This window comes from Anomaloglossus baeobatrachus, chromosome 5, assembly GCF_048569485.1.
Source record: "Anomaloglossus baeobatrachus isolate aAnoBae1 chromosome 5, aAnoBae1.hap1, whole genome shotgun sequence".
Taxonomy (NCBI): domain Eukaryota; kingdom Metazoa; phylum Chordata; class Amphibia; order Anura; family Aromobatidae; genus Anomaloglossus; species Anomaloglossus baeobatrachus.
This window is the reverse complement of record NC_134357.1, coordinates 270,113,901-270,131,889: the sequence shown is the minus strand read 5'-3', so window position 1 is coordinate 270,131,889 and position 17,989 is coordinate 270,113,901. Positions and strand designations below refer to the sequence as shown.

Below are 17,989 nucleotides of genomic sequence, written 5' to 3'. Positions count from 1 at the left end.
GAAGAACACTTGCGTCTAAGCAAGCATAAATCAACATGCTGCAGCTAGGGAAGCTTCTCCTCATGTCAGTTTGCAGAGAAAAGAAGCACAGTGGGGATGGAATTTCTATAAATCCCATCCACTGTGATTATACTGAACAATGCAGTGTTTTGGACGCAGCAAAAACATGCTGCTTCCAAAACACTGCTATTCCTGATTGTGGGCACCTACACTTAAACATAATTCCTGGTGTAAGCGCTCAGTGTAGAGCGCAGGATAAATATGACCTGAGCCGTATTCGCATCTTTTAGAGGCAGAATGAACAAATCTATAGCGGTTGAAGAATTGGTTTTATTGACACAGTGCGGTATGAGTGATTAGGTAGCTTTATTCCTCAGGTCAGTACGATTGTAGTGATTCCAGATTTATATTATTATTTATTTTTTTTAGGTTTGGCATCTATCACACTAAAAATGCTTTTTTACAAAATAAAGATTTTTTTTCATCATAGAATTTTGAAGGCTATAGTTTTTTTTTATTTTTTTACCAACAGAGTAACGTGAGGGCTTGTTTTTTGCATGATGAGTTGGAGTTTTTATTGGCACCATTTTGGGCCACATAATATTTTTTGATCATTTTGTATTCCACTTTTTGTGAGGCATAATCAAGAATAAACAGCAACTCAAGAATAGTTTTTTTGTTGTTTTTACGCCGTTCATTGGGTGGTAAAAATGATAAGATAGTTTTATTCTTCAGGTCAAAATGATTACAGTGATACTACAATACATAGTTTTTTATGTTTTGCCGCTTTTACACCATAAAAACTAGTTTATAAGAAAAAAACTGTTTTTGCATTGCTGTATTCTGAGACCTATAGCTTTTGTTATTTTTTCACTGACGGAACTATGTGGTGGCTTGCTTGCTGCGGGACAAGATTCCATTTTCAGCGGTACCATTTTTATTTTATACATGATTTTTTATCTCGTTTTATTTTTCTTTTTTGTCAGCTGTATGATGAAAAGACAGTTTTTGCTACATTTTTTATGTATTTTTTTACAGTGTTCACTGAAGGAGTTAACCAGTGTGACAGTGTTATAGATTGGGTTGTTACAGATGTGGCGATACCAAAAATGTGTACTTTATTTATTTCTTTTATACAAATGTAACTTTTAATTTTTTTTATTTTATTTTTGTTCTTTATTTTTTTTTTAATCTTTTTACAACTTTTTTTTACTTTTTTCATTTAGTCCCTTCATGGAACATTATCCTATAGTACTCTGATCACTACTACAATGTTCTGTACTACTCGATCACTGCAGAACATCGCAGAGCTGTCAGAGCTACACATAGAAAAACTGAGTGATCATGCTGCAGGCATGATCACTCAGGCTTTCCGTAGTCAGGTGACCCAGAGGTCGCCATGATAACCTCGAGTAACCCATGGCATCGATCAAGCCCTTGCAAATACATTGCGGGGGTCCCGATTGGAGGAGAGAGGTAGCGTGCTCCCACTTTAAATCCCCTAAGTGCCGTGATCAATATCGATCGCAGCATGTAGAGTGTTTAACAGCCAGAGATGCACGGAGACCATTCCTGGCTATGAGGGCAGGAACTTGGCTGCCGGGTAAGCCAAGTCCCTCAAGGCGAACGTGGTGGCACAGCGATCATCAGGACGTACCGGTATGCCCTTGGTCAGGAAGCACCTGAAAAATAGGACAAACCAGTATGTCCGTGGTCGTCAGGGTGTTAAAGGAGTGGTCTGTAGGCTGAAGATTGAAATGTTGATATAAAGTGCTATCTATTAAGTGTCATATTCTAAATAATTTCTAATATGGCTGTTTTAAAAATTCCCTATCCTTTACTCACTACCCTATCTAATATTTTTTTTTCTGCTTCCTGTCTGATGACACTTTGTTTGAGAATCCCAGTGCATACTGGTAGACTCAAACAAAGTGTCATCGGTGCAGAGGCTGTAATCACTGTCCCAGCTTCTGCCCCCTCCCTGAAACAGAGAGTAATCAGTGATGCTCATTTCAGGGACTGGTCTGGTGCTTGCACACTATCATTGTGAGATTTACACAGTGACAGTGCTCTCTATGTTGCTGGCTCAGATTAGTAGAGCCGGTAATAAAGCAGCATGTACTGTACTTTTAGTCCGTAATGTCAGAATACTCGGTGGTGTTAAGAGACCAGCGACATTCCACAAGTGATGCCTCTATAATAGAGATGAGCGGATCATTCCGTTTAGCATCAAGTTTGTGTCAAATTTACTGTAATCCACAAATTCATGCCTGTTACAACAATCTACTATTTGATTTGCGGTTCAAACTCCCCTCCAAAAAATAGCCAGCGGCATTTCACATATGCGACACTATTAAGGTGGTCATAATTTTACAGTGATGCAATCTAATTGTGCATCTAGCTTAACCCCGTCTGCATCCAAATCATGAGTAATTTGTTAGTAGCATGCATACTATTCTTCCATACAGCCCCGAGATATGACACAGATCTGCATAGGAAATATGACTAGTTTAATACGGAAGTAGACAAACATTTAAATGGAATCAGTTGGCTAGGAGCCAATAATACTTAACACGTCTCCTATTGGGTAAACTATCATAGAGCTTATTCTGTGATATACAATACACTGTAATGTGCTTGCTTCCTCATTATATTAAGCTATGTCAGCATGATTCACTTGTCACATGAAAGTTCAGACTGATGAGTCTTATGTCTGAATGCAGATATAGGTGTCGTACAGAGTTCAAGCACTTATCTTAAATCCTGGTTTTTGGATATCTTCATATAACTCTTAAGCTGGGTTTACACACTGCAACATCGCAAAGGACATCGCTGTAACGTCACCGGTTTGGTGACGCAATAGCGACCTCCCTAAGTCTCTGCTAAGTCTCTGGTGAGCGTTCAAACAGGCAAACCTGGCCAACAACTCAACAGCGATCCGGACCTGCAGAGCGACCTAGCTGGTTGTTTGGGGACGTTGATAAGCAGCCTTTTGAAAGGGAAGTTGCTAACAAAGTTGCTGCAAAGTCTTCACACACTGAAACTTCATGCTGCACAGCGGGAAACAAAGGACCTAGGAATGGTCCTGAACGATTTGTAGCGATCAGCAACTTCACAGCAGGGGCCAGGTCGCTGATAGGTTTCACACACTGCAACATCGCAAACAACATCGCTATTGCGTCACAAAACCGGTGACGTTACAGCGATGTCGTTTGAGATGTTGCAGTGTGTAAACCCAGCTTTATATACTCCTAATAGTTCATAATCTTGTCCATAACAACACATCTACGAAGCATGCTAATGGCATCTTGTGTAAATTTCCAATAATGCCGTGCAGCAATCCGATCACTTGGTGTAGCACAGCAAATCAGGGGCTATCACAGGCAGCGTAAAACATAGGGGTTGGCCAAAGAATACTATTTTATGCATCTACTGTTTAGGGATAATAGCTCAGAGCACATAGGACAGGGATAGAAAAAGGCCTCCCGTCATTGTGGAGTACTACTTCAGTGCTGATGTACCATCTTAAAAATGGCCTTAAGCGGGCTTTACACGCTGCGACATCGCTAATGCGGAGTCGTTGGGGTCACGGATTTTGTGACGCACATCCGGCCGCATTAGCGATGCCATTGCGTGTGACACCAATAAGCGATTTTGCATCGTTGCAAAAACGTGCAAAATCGCTAATCGGCGACACGGGGGTCCATTCTCAATTATCGTTACTGCAGCAGTAACGAAGTTGTTCCTTGTTCCTGCGGCAGCACACATCGCTGCGTGTGACGCCGCAGGAGCGAGGAAGGTCTCCCTACCTGACTCCCGGCCGCTATGAGGAAGGAAGGAGGTGGGCGGGATGTTACGTCCCGCTCATCTCCGCCCCTCCGCTGCTATTGGGCGGCGGTTCAGTGACGTTTCAGTGACGTCGCTGTGGTGCCGCACGGACCGCCCCCTTAGAAAGGAGGCGGTTCGCCGGTCACAGCGACGTCGCCGGACAGGTAAGTATGTGTGACGGCTCTGGGCGATGTTGTGCGGCACGGGCAGCGATATGCCCGTGTCGCGCAACAGATGGGGGCGGGTACCCACACTAGCGATATCGGGACCGATATCGCAGTGTGTAAAGTAGCCTTTAGTCTGTGAATAGAATCCAAGTTTCAAGTGATGTACAATGAATGGTTTCAGCAGTGTCATCATCACCACTCAATGTGTGACTGTGAATTAATACTTGGGATTAACAGCAGCGACAGAACCTTAATAGCTGTTTTTATTAAACCACTCATTGTAAAATTTGCAATAGTAAAAAAAAAATTCTTATTCTCACTTTACTGCTCACCTCTCCGACACCTTCACTTCTGACCGCCACACATTCTGGTCTTCACTGTACCTTCAGATGAATTCAGCGAACCTCTCACACTAGGCTTGGATATCTGGACCTGATGAGGCATGGGTCTGGGAGGGTTCTGCGCATTCACCTGAAAGGTCATGTTGCACACCATAATGTCATGACTTTGGCACCCACTTACACAGAACCATCCTGGCCTCATCAGACCCAGAAGTCTCGTCTATTGTAAGAGAACCGATAAAATCAAATTGAATGGTGGAGATCTGAAAATGTTATAAGGACTGGACAGGAGACAATGGGGAAGGGAGAGGGGAGTGGAAAGGTAAATTTATGTACAGTATTCTCTTTATTTTGTACACATTATGTTAAGCTCTGTGGTCTGAAAAAATAAATCCACGTGAAGAAGCTAATTCAAATTTTGCCTGATCTGTCATTTCTCAGCCTGATCAATGACTTCAGTTATATCATTCATTTGCTTATTGCTCCTCTTTTGAGTCCAGACCTTATAAACATACATAGGCTCACTTTCTAATTTTATTTTTTAGTACATCTCTGCTGGATCTCTTTCCATCCGGGCTCAAAAAAGGCAAAACATTTCTCAGGTGAGTTACTCCTACATTTAGGGATGTGCACATTAAATATTTTCTTTTAGAAATATGGCAAAGTTTAAGTACAAGTATGGAGAAGGCTGTAATTTTTATCTTAGGGACTAGAGATGAGCGAGTACCGTAATATTCGTAATCTCTACACTGGCAATGAATACTTTGTAATATTCGTGTATTTGTTACGAATAGCGAGTACAATGAAAGTCAATGGGAAATGCAAGTAATTTTCTGCTGGACCCAACAAAGAGGTCTGGGGGATGGGATAGTGATGAAATGGATGGGAAATTGATTCATACTTACCGATCAGGGTGCGGTGCGGCTGTCACACTGCTCCTGCGGCCTCTCATTCTTCTTCCCTACCTGCTCATTAACCTCATTACATATTCACTGCTTCTCCCGACCACTGGCGTCTGTGATTGGTTGCATAGATCAAAAAAATTGGTCTGCACTTAGACAAGTGGATGGTGGTGCAAGTGAAAAATGGGTCCAAACCAAGATAATAAATAAATTCACTGCACTCATAGATTGTGATGCAAAACATTTTTTAAATTTATTGAGGCGACTGTGAAGTCATTCTGACGTTTCGACCCCGCCTGGATCATAGGCTGTGTCCGCACTTTCCGTTTCCACCTGCGTTTCAGCTGCTTTTTAGGTCCGTTTTGAACTGCAGCGTTTTCATGCCAAAAGGCATGCGTTTTGATTTTCCAGCAAAGTCTATGGAAAATGTTGATTTCCTGTCCGCACTTTGCGTTTCCAAACGCAGCGTTTAATTTGCATCCTTTTGGGCAAAAACTCTGCATTAAACAAAATTCACTAGTTATAGGGTATACAACAAATTACCATAAAACCCTCTTAAAACTTAACATTTAATATTGATATTTAAAAGGTACAATACCACACTATGTGATCAAAGTGAAATAGTGCACAGAAGAGAGAGGGAATTAAATCCCTACAATGTCCGCTCCCTCCTGTGTTCTACCTAACCGTGGAGGTTGGCACCCTAAAGATACGTAGTGGCGCCCCCACTCCTCGACGGCTGTCCCTGCTAATGACCCTATGAGCCCCTAGCCAAAAGATAAAGTGCAGTGCATGTAGATAAAGTGCAGTGCAAACATATATAAAGTGATACTGTGCCAAAATAGAGCTCATAAACAGCCTCAAATGATAAGGGGCCGCAATTCTATCTCAAATGAGACACTCATTAATAGCAGGGACATATAAACTTAGCTTAAACTGCCTCAACGCGTTTCCCCATCTTATGGTTCATCAGGAGGCCGATGTCCATATGCTGTGGTATGATAAGCCTGTGGCAGTAACCGTGCTGCCAGATTCAGATGAATGTGAATCTGGCAGCACGGTTACTGCCACAGGCTTATCATACCACAGCATATGGACATCGGCCTCCTGATGAACCATAAGATGGGGAAACGCGTTGAGGCAGTTTAAGCTAAGTTTATATGTCCCTGCTATTAATGAGTGTCTCATTTGAGATAGGATTGCGGCCCCTTATCATTTGAGGCTGTTTATGAGCTCTATTTTGGCATAGTATCACTTTATATATGTTTGCACTGCACTTTATCTACATGCACTGCACTTTATCTTTTGGCTAGGGGCTCATAGGGTCATTAGCAGGGACAGCCGTCGAGGAGTGGGGGCGCCACTACGTATCTTTAGGGTGCCAACCTCCACGGTTAGGTAGAACACAGGAGGGAGCGGACATTGTAGGGATTTAATTCCCTCTCTCTTCTGTGCACTATTTCACTTTGATCACATAGTGTGGTATTGTACCTTTTAAATATCAATATTAAATGTTAAGTTATAAGAGGGTTTTATGGTAATTTTTTCAAAAACTCTGCATTCAAAGAAGCAGCATGTCAATTGTTTTTGCCATTTGGGCTGCGTTTTACTAACATTGAAGTCAATGAGAAGTAGCAAAAGGCAATAAACATCAAAATTCCAGCGTTTTACATGCTTTTTAGCTGCAGAAACGATGCGTTTTGGACTACCAAAACGCATGCTTTTCTGACATCAAAATAATGGAATTATATGTCCCTTTACACACACACATAGTCCAACAATTAAATTTAAGAAAAATATAAATGTAATGATATTTTATCCATATTTAGTATAAATCCGCTATAATTACGGTATATTAAATATCGCTCTTTTCGTTATGATTTAATAATTTTTGTGTATATTCTTTTTTTTTCCCCCTTTTTTCATAGTGTTTGTATGTTAAAACTTTATTTAGTAGTGTCTTTGTAATCAAAACGCATCTAAGTTTAAGCTATGGAAAAGCATGTAAAAAACGCTAAAAACAGCTAAAACGCGGTAAATACGCAGGCATATTTACCGCGTTTCTGTGGTCAAAAGCAACTTTGGCAAAAGCAATTTGTGCCAAAACATGCGTTTTGAGCTGCAACTAGGACGCAAAGTGCGGACATAGCCTTAGTCAAGATTTGCTTCAAGATGGGTGCCTAGGATATGGAAATTTGAGTTAATTAATAGCGTTTGGTAGAGAATACCTTGAGGATAAAGGTCATGGGTTTAGCTAGCGCAGCAGCACTGTGGCTGGTGATATGGAGTATCCGTACTTATTAATCCACTCAAATTACCATATCCTAGGCACCCATCTTGAATCAACACTTGACTAAGACCCAGGCGGGGTCGAAATGTCAGAATTACTTCACAGTTGCCTCAATAAATTTAAAACAATTTTTGCATCACAATCTATGAGTGCAGTGAATTTATTATCTGTGATTGGTTGCAGTCACACCCGCCCCAACGCTGAGTGACATTTCTATGACTGCAATCAATCACAGCCACCTGTGGGTGGGTCTATATAGTACAGTAAAATAAATAATTTAAAAAAAACGGCGTGCGGTCCCCCCCCAATTTTGCTACCCAGCCCAGATAAAACTTCACAGCTGAGGGCTGGTATTCTCAGACTGGGGAGGCCTATGGTTATTAGGCTGCTGCTAACCTAAAAATATCAGCCAGCTGCCACCGGGAATTGCAGCATCCATTAGATGTGACAATCCCAGTTCTTTACCCGGCTCATTCCGAATGCCCTAGTGTGGTGGCAATTGGGGTAATAAGGAGTTAATAGCAGCCCATAGCTGCCACTAAGTCCTAGATTAATCATGGAAGGCATCTATAAGAAATCACCCATCATTAGTCTGTAAGTGAAAGTAAATAAACACAAACACCCAAAAAATACTTTATTTGAAATAAAAGACAAAAAAGCACCCTCTTTCACCACTTTATTAATTCCCCATACACTCCTTTAGGTCCGACGTAATCCAGATGAGGTCCCACAGTGGTTCAGCTTTGCTACGTCTGACGTTCACTGTGAGCGCCATAGAACAACACTGCCCGCTGTGAGGTTCAGGCTGCAACTGAAGTGAGCCGCACAATCTGCAGGCATGTCAATGCCGTGACACAGGCCGTCCTGTGCGGCTTGCAGCTGTGACGCCAGGGGTACAGCCAAGTTTATTCTGATTGTGTGTCACTCAGAATAAACGTGGGTGAACCCATGATGTCACTGCCGCGACACATGTGTACTGCGGGGCCCGTGCCACCGCTCACCACAGCATGTGCTGACCTTGGCTGCCAAGCGACATCCCAGGCTAACAGCAGACGGCAGGCTGTGATCACTGGTCGCCACAACATGTACTGACCTCGGTCCCTGGAAGCTCCTCCTGTCAGAGCTGTGTGCTCTGCCAGGAGTAGCTGCCAAGAGACACCTCAGGCTGACAGCAGATGGCAGGCTGTGATCACCACTCAGTCCTTTCAGACAGTAGATGAGGTTTTTTTGTGGCCGGGGGTGTTATTTATGATGACCAATACCGAGTCTCCCTTGCTGAATCTAAGGAACGTAGGCTTCGGCAGGGAGATCAGTCAGCAGAAGAATTTTGTTCAGCATTCCGCAGATGATTCACTGACACTAGGTTCATTGATCCCACCCTTGGAAATCATTTTAGTCAGGGCCTATCTGAAAGATTAAAAAATATCTTGGCCATGTATGAAGTGCATGAGTCTTTAGAGGCCACTATGGCTTTAGCCATCCAGATTGATAAACGCTTAAGGGATAGACCTGTGTTAACTCCTTTTTCTATAGATTTCCCTGTGGGTGAAAGCTCTGTCTTGGTTCCAGATGAACCCATGCAGTTGGGGGGGCAGTTCCTCAGGCTGGGCCTCCTGTGGTTCACCATGTTGTGGGGGTGGCAGGGGGCTGTAGTCGTGGGTAGAGTCGAGCCCCTGCTTCCAGGCAGCGTCTCTCTTCTATGCTGCACTCCTATCATCTCCATAGTGCAGCCAGGGACAACGCAACATCTCTTCAGGACAAATTCAGACACGAAGTCCAGGATAACATTTAACTTACACAGCTTCTGTGGAGCACATCCGCTGCGGGCACATAGCTTCAACGTTACAGGCATGTTACATCCACTGCGGGCACATAGCTTCAACGTTACAGGCATGTTACATCCACTGCGGGCACATAGCTTCAACGTTACAGGCATGTTACATCCACTGCGGGCACATAGCTTCAACGTTACAGGCATGTTACATCCACTGCAGGCACATAGCTTCAACATTACAGGCATGTTACATCCACTGCGGGCACATAGCTTCAACGTTACAGGCATGTTACATCCACTGCGGGCACATAGCTTCAACGTTACAGGCATGTTACATCCACTGCGGGCACATAGCTTCAACGTTACAGGCATGTTACATCCACTGCAGGCACATAGCTTCAACATTACAGGCGTGTTACATCCGCTGCGGGCATATAGCTTGAACATTACAGGCATGTTGCTTTTTGTTTTCTTTACTCAATTTTCTGCACACTGCTCCTTCCTGCAGTTTCCTCCAGTGTCTATAGGACTGTCTATTTCCCCTGGCAATACCTCAGTGGCAGCTAGTAAATTCAAGGAGTCCCACATGAATCTGTCCGCATCCCCTCCCACAGGGATTCGTTTCACCACCGGACGGAGTTCCTCCACCACTATCTCTGTGATGACCCGTTTGCCCAGGTCCATGTTACCTCACGCCTGACCGGTCCTATTGGAGTCAGTTGCAACCCGGAAAGTCCGCTAGAATCAAGGCCCACAACTTCAGGTCCGGTCCATGCCTATTTCTGCACCTGGCTGCTGAAAATAATTCTTTTTCCACTTGATAGGGTTTCCTGGGGTACCTCTGAGGGTCTGGCCGAATTTCTCTGGACGTCTCTTGCTATACCTTTCACAGAAACAGCTTCTTCTCACTATTCCATGGTGTCCCTGTCTGACTAGAACCAGGAAGTGCCCATACCCTAATCCACACTGTGGGCCACCCTACTTCCCTTTTAACTCATTCAGCCCCTTCACACCATCCCAACCCTAAGCTCTCTCCTAAGCTAAGGAACCAGGCAGCAGTGACACCTGATGGTGGGCTGGCAACAGTGCACCCAAAAAGTAGACACATGTAAACAACATTGCACACATATAAATATACACCAATAAGTCATAGCATCTTCAGGAGGGTCGCAGTCCACAGGTCACCCTCCTACAACTGCAAGGTGGGGATTTGTTTCTTTTGCAGTCAAAAGGGTGATTTTGTTGGTATCTGTCCTTCGTTAGAAGTATGGAGGACTGCATCCTGTATATAATATATATATATATATATATATATATATATATATATATATATATATATAATACGCACCTTTGACACGTCCGTGAAAAACGAGCACACATATGCTCCCCACGTACACACGGTCCATGGCGGAACACGCATGTGAGCGCAGACCCATTGATTTTAATAGGTCTACGTGTGTCCGTGTCTCCGGTACATGAGGAAATGGACCAAACACGTACCGGAGACACGGACGTGTGAAAGAGGCCAAAAGCAGTGTTTCTCAGCTCCAGTCCTCAAGACCCAAAAACAGATCATGTTTTCAGGTTTTCCTCAATATTAAACAGGGGATAATTCCATCACCTGTGCAACATTAAGGAAATCCTGAAAACCTGATTGAGGAAAACTTGAAAACATGATCTGTTGGTGGGTCATGAGGACTAGAGTTGAGAAACACTGCCTTAAAGGGCTATTGTAGCACCCCTGAGACCCTCAGGGCACTACAGGGAACTGCATCTGTGACGCCCTGGCACAGCCAGGTTGTCACATAAAGAGTTAATCCTCCTTGGTAACCTGATCTCACACCGGTGCAGCCAGACAAAGCACAGCCCCCAGTGTAAGGGAAAAGGAGAGGAGAGGGGAGGGGCTGGAGCAGAGAGTGTGTGGAGTGCAGACAGGACAGACGTCTGGAGTTTAGCTCCCGGCTGGGAGTGAAGCGTTCTCCAAAAGGGCCGGGGCAGGCCGTAGTGAGGAAGGGGCCAGAACAGGTAGCCGGAGCCGGGCGGTGGCCCCTCGGTACCTGGGTACCCGGATCACTACAGGGGAGTAGATTCCCCGTTCCCGGCTGAGGAGAAAGAGGAAGAGTGTTTGGAGAAAAGGCACTTTGCTGCAGGGAAGGAACAACCAGGGCTGCTGCACCGTGTGTGGGACACTAACACCCCCGTACCGGAGGCCGCGGACACCGGCAATTCTTAGTTCACCAGTGACTCCGTGTGACTTTATTGTGAGTACACCCGTGCCCTCGGGCACTGCACTGCAGCACTGCGCCCTGCCGCCCCCTGCTTAACCCATCATCAGGCCCCGGGACAACCAACCCCCCTACCCACGGAGGGGACATAACAACTACGCTGCTCCCTGTGATCGCTCCCGGGATCCCCTTCCAGAGCAGCGGTGGTGTTCCACCATCACCACAACCGTGGGTGGCGTCACGGACAATCTCCCCTAACAAAACCCCTTTTACTGTGGAGCCTGGGATCACAGACCGGGTCACGCCATCGTGATACCCACAGAAGTGACTCTGTGGCCCGGATCTGAGTACCCCCTGGTCCCCGGGCGAAACATTTGGCGTCACGAACAGGATCGAACCCATCCAGTTACCTGGAGGAAGTGCGCCTTATTCTGGACTGTCAGCGGTGATCCGCTGCAAAAATCTTAAAATCGCCATCTTTGCCGCCATTTTGGCGCGAAAATCTCCCGCCCAGCACCTTCTTCCCCAAGCGTTGGGCGCGAAAAAGAGGCTCCGCCCCCCCGAGAACGCGGGCGGAAGTGAAGCTCCGGAGGACCGGAAGCGAAAGGGAAACTTTAAAAGTTGCTGGAAGGACTGCTCCCGAGTACCAAGGGGGAGCAGTAGAAAGGAACCGCAGCTTATGTGACAAGGACTGTGGAAGCAGGGACGCCAGGACTCTGCCAGCATTTGGTTCCTGGAAGAGGCCGCCGCAGCGATGCACCGAGCCGTTACCCCTGTTACCGGTAGCGGAGCCCGCAGCGTCTGTGGGGGAGGACCCAGACCTGGGGTCCCCAGGCCTCACCTTTGTCACCACCCTGCCACCGGCCCCGGCAGTCCGCCCGGCCGCGACGGAGATGACGACGGCTCCGGCAGTCCGCCCGGCCGCAACGGCAGCGAAGTACCGGTCCCGTTGACCAATTTGGAGCTGTTTCTGGACTGGGGTCAAGGGGTGCTGCCTGGGTTTTAGGGGCAGCACCAAGGCTAGGTTGTTTGGGTGGGTGACTGAAGGACCCGTTACGTTAACATTATTAAAAGTGTTATTTGTTGTTGCAATGTTGAAGCAATGTGCATCCCGTTGTGGGAGGATTGAACATGCTTGTGTTTGATGTTTTATCTTTTTCCAGTTTAATAAAATGTCGGTGCCTAGACGGCCCGAGGACGGGCCGTGTTTTACCAAGGGGGTGTGTGACGCCCTGGCACAGCCAGGTTGTCACATAAAGAGTTAATCCTCGTTGGTAACCTGATCTCACACCGGTGCAGCCAGACAAAGCACAGCCCCCAGTGTAAGGGAAAAGGAGAGGAGAGGGGAGGGGCTGGAGCAGAGAGTGTGTGGAGTGCAGACAGGACAGACGTCTGGAGTTTAGCTCCCGGCTGGGAGTGAAGCGTTCTCCAAAAGGGCCGGGGCAGGCCGTAGTGAGGAAGGGGCCAGAACAGGTAGCCGGAGCCGGGCGGTGGCCCCTCGGTACCTGGGTACCCGGATCACTACAGGGGAGTAGATTCCCCGTTCCCGGCTGAGGAGAAAGAGGAAGAGTGTTTGGAGAAAAGGCACTTTGCTGCAGGGAAGGAACAACCAGGGCTGCTGCACCGTGTGTGGGACACTAACACCCCCGTACCGGAGGCCGCGGACACCGGCAATTCTTAGTTCACCAGTGACTCCGTGTGACTTTATTGTGAGTACACCCGTGCCCTCGGGCACTGCACTGCAGCACTGCGCCCTGCCGCCCCCTGCTTACCCCATCATCGGGCCCCGGGACAACCAACCCCCCTACCCACGGAGGGGACATAACAACTACGCTGCTCACTGTCATCGTTCCCGGGATCCCCTTCCAGAGCAGCGGTGGTGTTCCACCATCACCACAACCGTGGGTGGCGTCACGGACAATCTCCCCTAACAAAACCCCTTTTACTGTGGAGCCTGGGATCACAGACCGGGTCACGCCATCGTGATACCCACAGAAGTGACTCTGTGGCCCGGATCTGAGTACCCCCTGGTCCCCGGGCGAAACACATCCTCTAGGGGATACAGGACCTACCCCCTGGGACCTGGAGTACCACTGCCGATTCCACCAACACACATCTAAAATCCTAGTTATCCTCTCCACACTGGGCATAAAGGGTTAACCATGTAAGGGGATGGTCGCCATGGGATCGAGTCCCTGGGTATAGCCAGCCTTTTGGGAGGGATCAGCATTCAGTCAGAGGAAGTCTGAAGTCAAGAGCACATGGAGGAGGTGTGCGGACGTGCATGAGCTGGGTCCGTGTAACGGCGACCCAGGGGCACAGGAGAGAGGTCGCCAGGACGGGTACCGAGATATCGCTGGGACCAGAGCACAAACGGGGCACAGGGTCCTAGGTCAAATGTCAAATTTTAAACGGTTTGATAAATACCTGCATGGTGAGGACATCTTCATGGACTTTATCGAACCAAATAATCCGGGGGCATCAGCAGTAGACTAGGATCGGGGTTCGGACACTTACCTCCCTGCAGGGTCTGCACTGTCCGCCGTACGGAGAAGGAGACTGTACCCCAAAAGGGATGGTCGAGGTTCCCAAACGCTCCATGCTACGGGGACTCAATCTACAGAGAGTTCCGGGGACAAAGCAACCTGGGTCACTACATTGGCACTGGTCCTCCCGGGACCTGAACCAGCAATCCCTGGGTCCACAGTGAGTAGAGACTGGTAAAGTTAACCTGGTGTGGTCTCCATCATTATACACCATACATCTCCCAGGCACAGCCCTACCTGTGGAGGGCCTACCACCATAGCTGCCACTACCATCATCCCTGGGAATACCACGTTGAGCAGCGGCAGTTTTCCATTCTTAACCACAACCTGCAGGTGGCGTCACAAACATTAACTCTGTATCCCATGTACATATCCCCTTTTTATTAAGTGTCCCTAGGGCATGGGAACGGGCAACGGCCACCAGAGTGACATTCCCATATACAGATTCTGCACGGGACCGAGTACCCCATTCCCTGGGCGACACAGCTTAAATTTGGCGTCACGAACAGGATACGGACAAGGCTGCACTGAACAAAATTAATCCTTTATTGTAAAGTCAAATAAAATCCAGAGTCTATCATGTACTAAATAGATAGCACTAAAAAAAAGTCACAAACTCATGAGGAATGAAGCCGAATAAATGGCAATCAACGCATTCTGGTGTTATACACCTTTAATCATGATGATGTGATGCCTGCCCGGAACCACAGTCCCAGGATGGCTGATATGGACAGGATAGAGGAAAGCCACTCACTAAGCAATATCCCGAGAACCCTGAAACCCTTTAACCCCTATACAGAGATTTGGAATTACATAGGGCCTCGGAGATCACTACCTATGACAGGGTGCAGTCCAGATGAGACAGATGAGAGTAGTAGTCCGGCAGAGTCAAACCAGGAGATGTAGAACAGGGACAAAAATCGGCAGACAAGGGCATAGACAGGAAATCAGGCAGAGGTCAAAACTGAAGATGGCAGCGAGGTACAAATACGTCAAGCAGGAGAGTAGCCAGAAAACAGGCCGGGGTCAAAACGGGAATCAATAACCAGAGCAGGTAGAACCATAGTCTAGCAGGAATACAAACTATATCTGGCAGTGACCAGCACACAGGAGGGAGAATTAGAAGGGTGTGGTGTATTCCCATTGACTGTAGTTGAATAGTGGTAACTTCAGCTGGAAGACACATGCCACCTAAAGTCAGCCAGTGGTACTGCAGGTGAGGATGTGACAGGTGATTTCTCGTGCTATACACCCTTAATCATGATGATTAACGCCTTAATGACCTAGGATGTATATATACGTCCTAGATCGCCTCCCTCAGCGTGCAAGCCCACATCTTTCCCTGCACATGTCAGCTGATCTGAACAGCCGATATGTGCAGCTAACATGCGAGGGTGGATCGCCTGTTAACTTCTTAGATCACGCTGTCACTTTTATGCAATGCACTCCGGTGGGGAACGAGCTTTTCCCTGCTGCCATCGGCGGCCCACTGATCACGTGAAGGGTGACTGAACCCACGTCAGTGTGGCGCCCCTGACCTGGTCAGGCACCACAGAGTATTGCACCCATGCGGGAGCAATGCTTCCAGGTAATCTCCAAAGGCCAGGATGAGGTGCACACACAAACATATAGTGATCAGGCCTCCCACATTACCAGAGGGGACCCTTGGGTAGCCAGAAGGGGTTAACTTTCAATTCCCAGCTGGGGGTGTGTTCAGGGGCTGGTTGCTAGGAAGCAGGGCAGAGAGAGAGAGGAAGAGGAGAGTCTGGAGGAAGAAGTTGAAGTGTGTGGAAGGGAGCAGAGGAGCTCTCGTGTCAGACAGGTCCTGAGGAGTGCAGTAGCTGAAAGCGGGGGAGAAAGGAGTACCGTGGGTCGGCCTGAAAATCATCCAGAGAGAAGGGTGGCTGAGTACGGAGATCCCGGTATCCGAGCACACAAGGGGAACTAGGTCCCCAGTACAGGCAGCAGATCATCCAGAGCTGCTTAACCTACAGGTGGGGGGGGGTACTTCATGCCCTCACCACGACTACACAGAGCTTGAGCCAAGCAGCAATCACCAGGCCCATAAGGGGACAGGGCCAGAAGCCATCCCACCAAGGCCACGCTGCCGGCAGACGAGCCAGAGAGAGGGGAGCAGGGTGGTAACAGCTTCCCTGGAGGGGTCCTACCACGCTTCAAGCAAAGGATCCTCCTAAAACAGAAAGAGTGCAAGGAAGGCGAGTGGACAGCTACCCTCAGAACGGCCTCCTGGAATTCCTGGTTCCACCTGGTTATCACAGTGTCGCCCGGGCATCTCACCGTGACCTCTAAACAGTGAGTAAACACGTTAAAAGACTTCTTGGACTGTGTTTGAGTCATTCTGCGACCTGTGGTCTCACCCACGTACACAGGGACCTGGGGCTGGCCTTACTCTCAGGAGGCTATTACAACCGACTGCACCCACCATCAGCCCCAGGCAGCCCTTAACCTGCAGTGGCGGTCCTCACTGACCGCAATTCTGAGAGTGGCGTCACGACGAATCCCAACACGAAGGTTCCCTACCTGTGACCAGACCGTCCCATCCCGTGGAGTCCCTAAGGGTAATACCCTGCTGCACCGCACCTGTAGGGCTCCACAGATCTGGCGTCACGAACAGGATTTGGACTAGACCTGTTCAGACAGGTGACCGTGCGCCTCAGAGGTCCGACCGCAAAAATCGAACCGCCGCCATATTGCCATCTTCAGAAGCGCGCGCTGCAGCCCGCGCGAGGGAGAAGAGCACCGCCCACGAAGAGGTGTGGCCGCCCCAGGATCCCCACAATTCAGAGAGCGTACTGACCCAGGAAGTGGAAAGGGGGCGCGGGGATTTTTGAAGAAAAATGGACGCTGCAGGAGGTAATGCCCCTGGTCAGGGCGACGCAGCCCAAGCGATGCCAGCCCCCGTCGCGCTGGACGCAGCAGCGCCTGGTGCCGGTGCCGCGGTCGCAGCCGCGCCGGCTGAAATCTCCCCCATAATGCCAGTTTCCTTGCTGTATGTCCCAGGAGCGCAATGGCTGCCCCAATACGCCGGTAAAATAGACACGCTGACCGGGTTTAAGAAGAAGATCAACACCCTGCTAGACATGCACGCGATGACTGGTAAGCAGAGGGCCGCTGTGGTGCTGGGACAATTGACTGAAGCAGCAGAATTGGAGGCTGAGTCCTGGACCAATGATGACCGGGGCTCTGTTGAGACCATCTTTGCCAAACTAGCAGCTGCTTTTGAACACCGCACAGAGGGAGAGCTGAGGACGGACTTCTATAACTGCCGTCAGAAGCCCCAAGATAGTATAAGAGACTATGCCCTCAGGCTGCAGGCTGCACTACGGGCTCTCAAGCTGGTGGACCCTGTCAGTGATCAGGAAGGAAACCGGATGATGAAGGAACAATTCTTGCGGGGCCTGCGCTCTCCTGAGGATGGGAAGCAGATGAAGCTGTGGTCCCTGGAACACCCTGACGTGGACTTTGCCATTCTGAAAGACAGGGCAGTGAAAGCACTCCAACCTCCTGTGGACACAGACCCCGTCGCACCAGCATGGCCTGCCAGTTCCACGGCTGCAGGAGCGGAATCCTCCTCGCAGGCCCTGGTAACTGCAAAAGGACTCAACACGCCAGCAGAGACCATAAATACACTATCCTCCCAGGTGCAACAGCTCACTAAGGACGTCGCACAAATCCTGAAAGCAATGCAGTTGCCCTCAGAGACCAAAGTCCCTCATCGGATCCTGCTAGCTGACAACCCAGAGGACGTCCCTTGGATGCGGAGGAGAAGAGGTCCCCCAACCCGAGGCAGGAGCAGTGATCGCTATGACTCATCTGGACAACCCATCTGTCGTCGTTGCCAGGAGGCAGGACACTATGCAAGGGCCTGTCCTTTAAACGAGCCAAACCTGGGGCC

The 17,989-nt window shown here is 48.2% G+C and overlaps 1 protein-coding gene across 1 annotated transcript in view; it reads left to right on the top strand.

The window, feature by feature from the left end:
- Positions 1-17,989, top strand: part of LOC142309964 (membrane-spanning 4-domains subfamily A member 4A-like) — a 163,236-nt gene that overhangs the window by 94,506 nt on the left and 50,741 nt on the right. Inside the window, exon 4 of the mRNA XM_075347437.1 lies at positions 4,882-4,938. Within this exon, the coding sequence (XP_075203552.1) occupies positions 4,882-4,938 (57 nt within the window). The remainder of the gene's footprint in view (positions 1-4,881; positions 4,939-17,989) is intronic.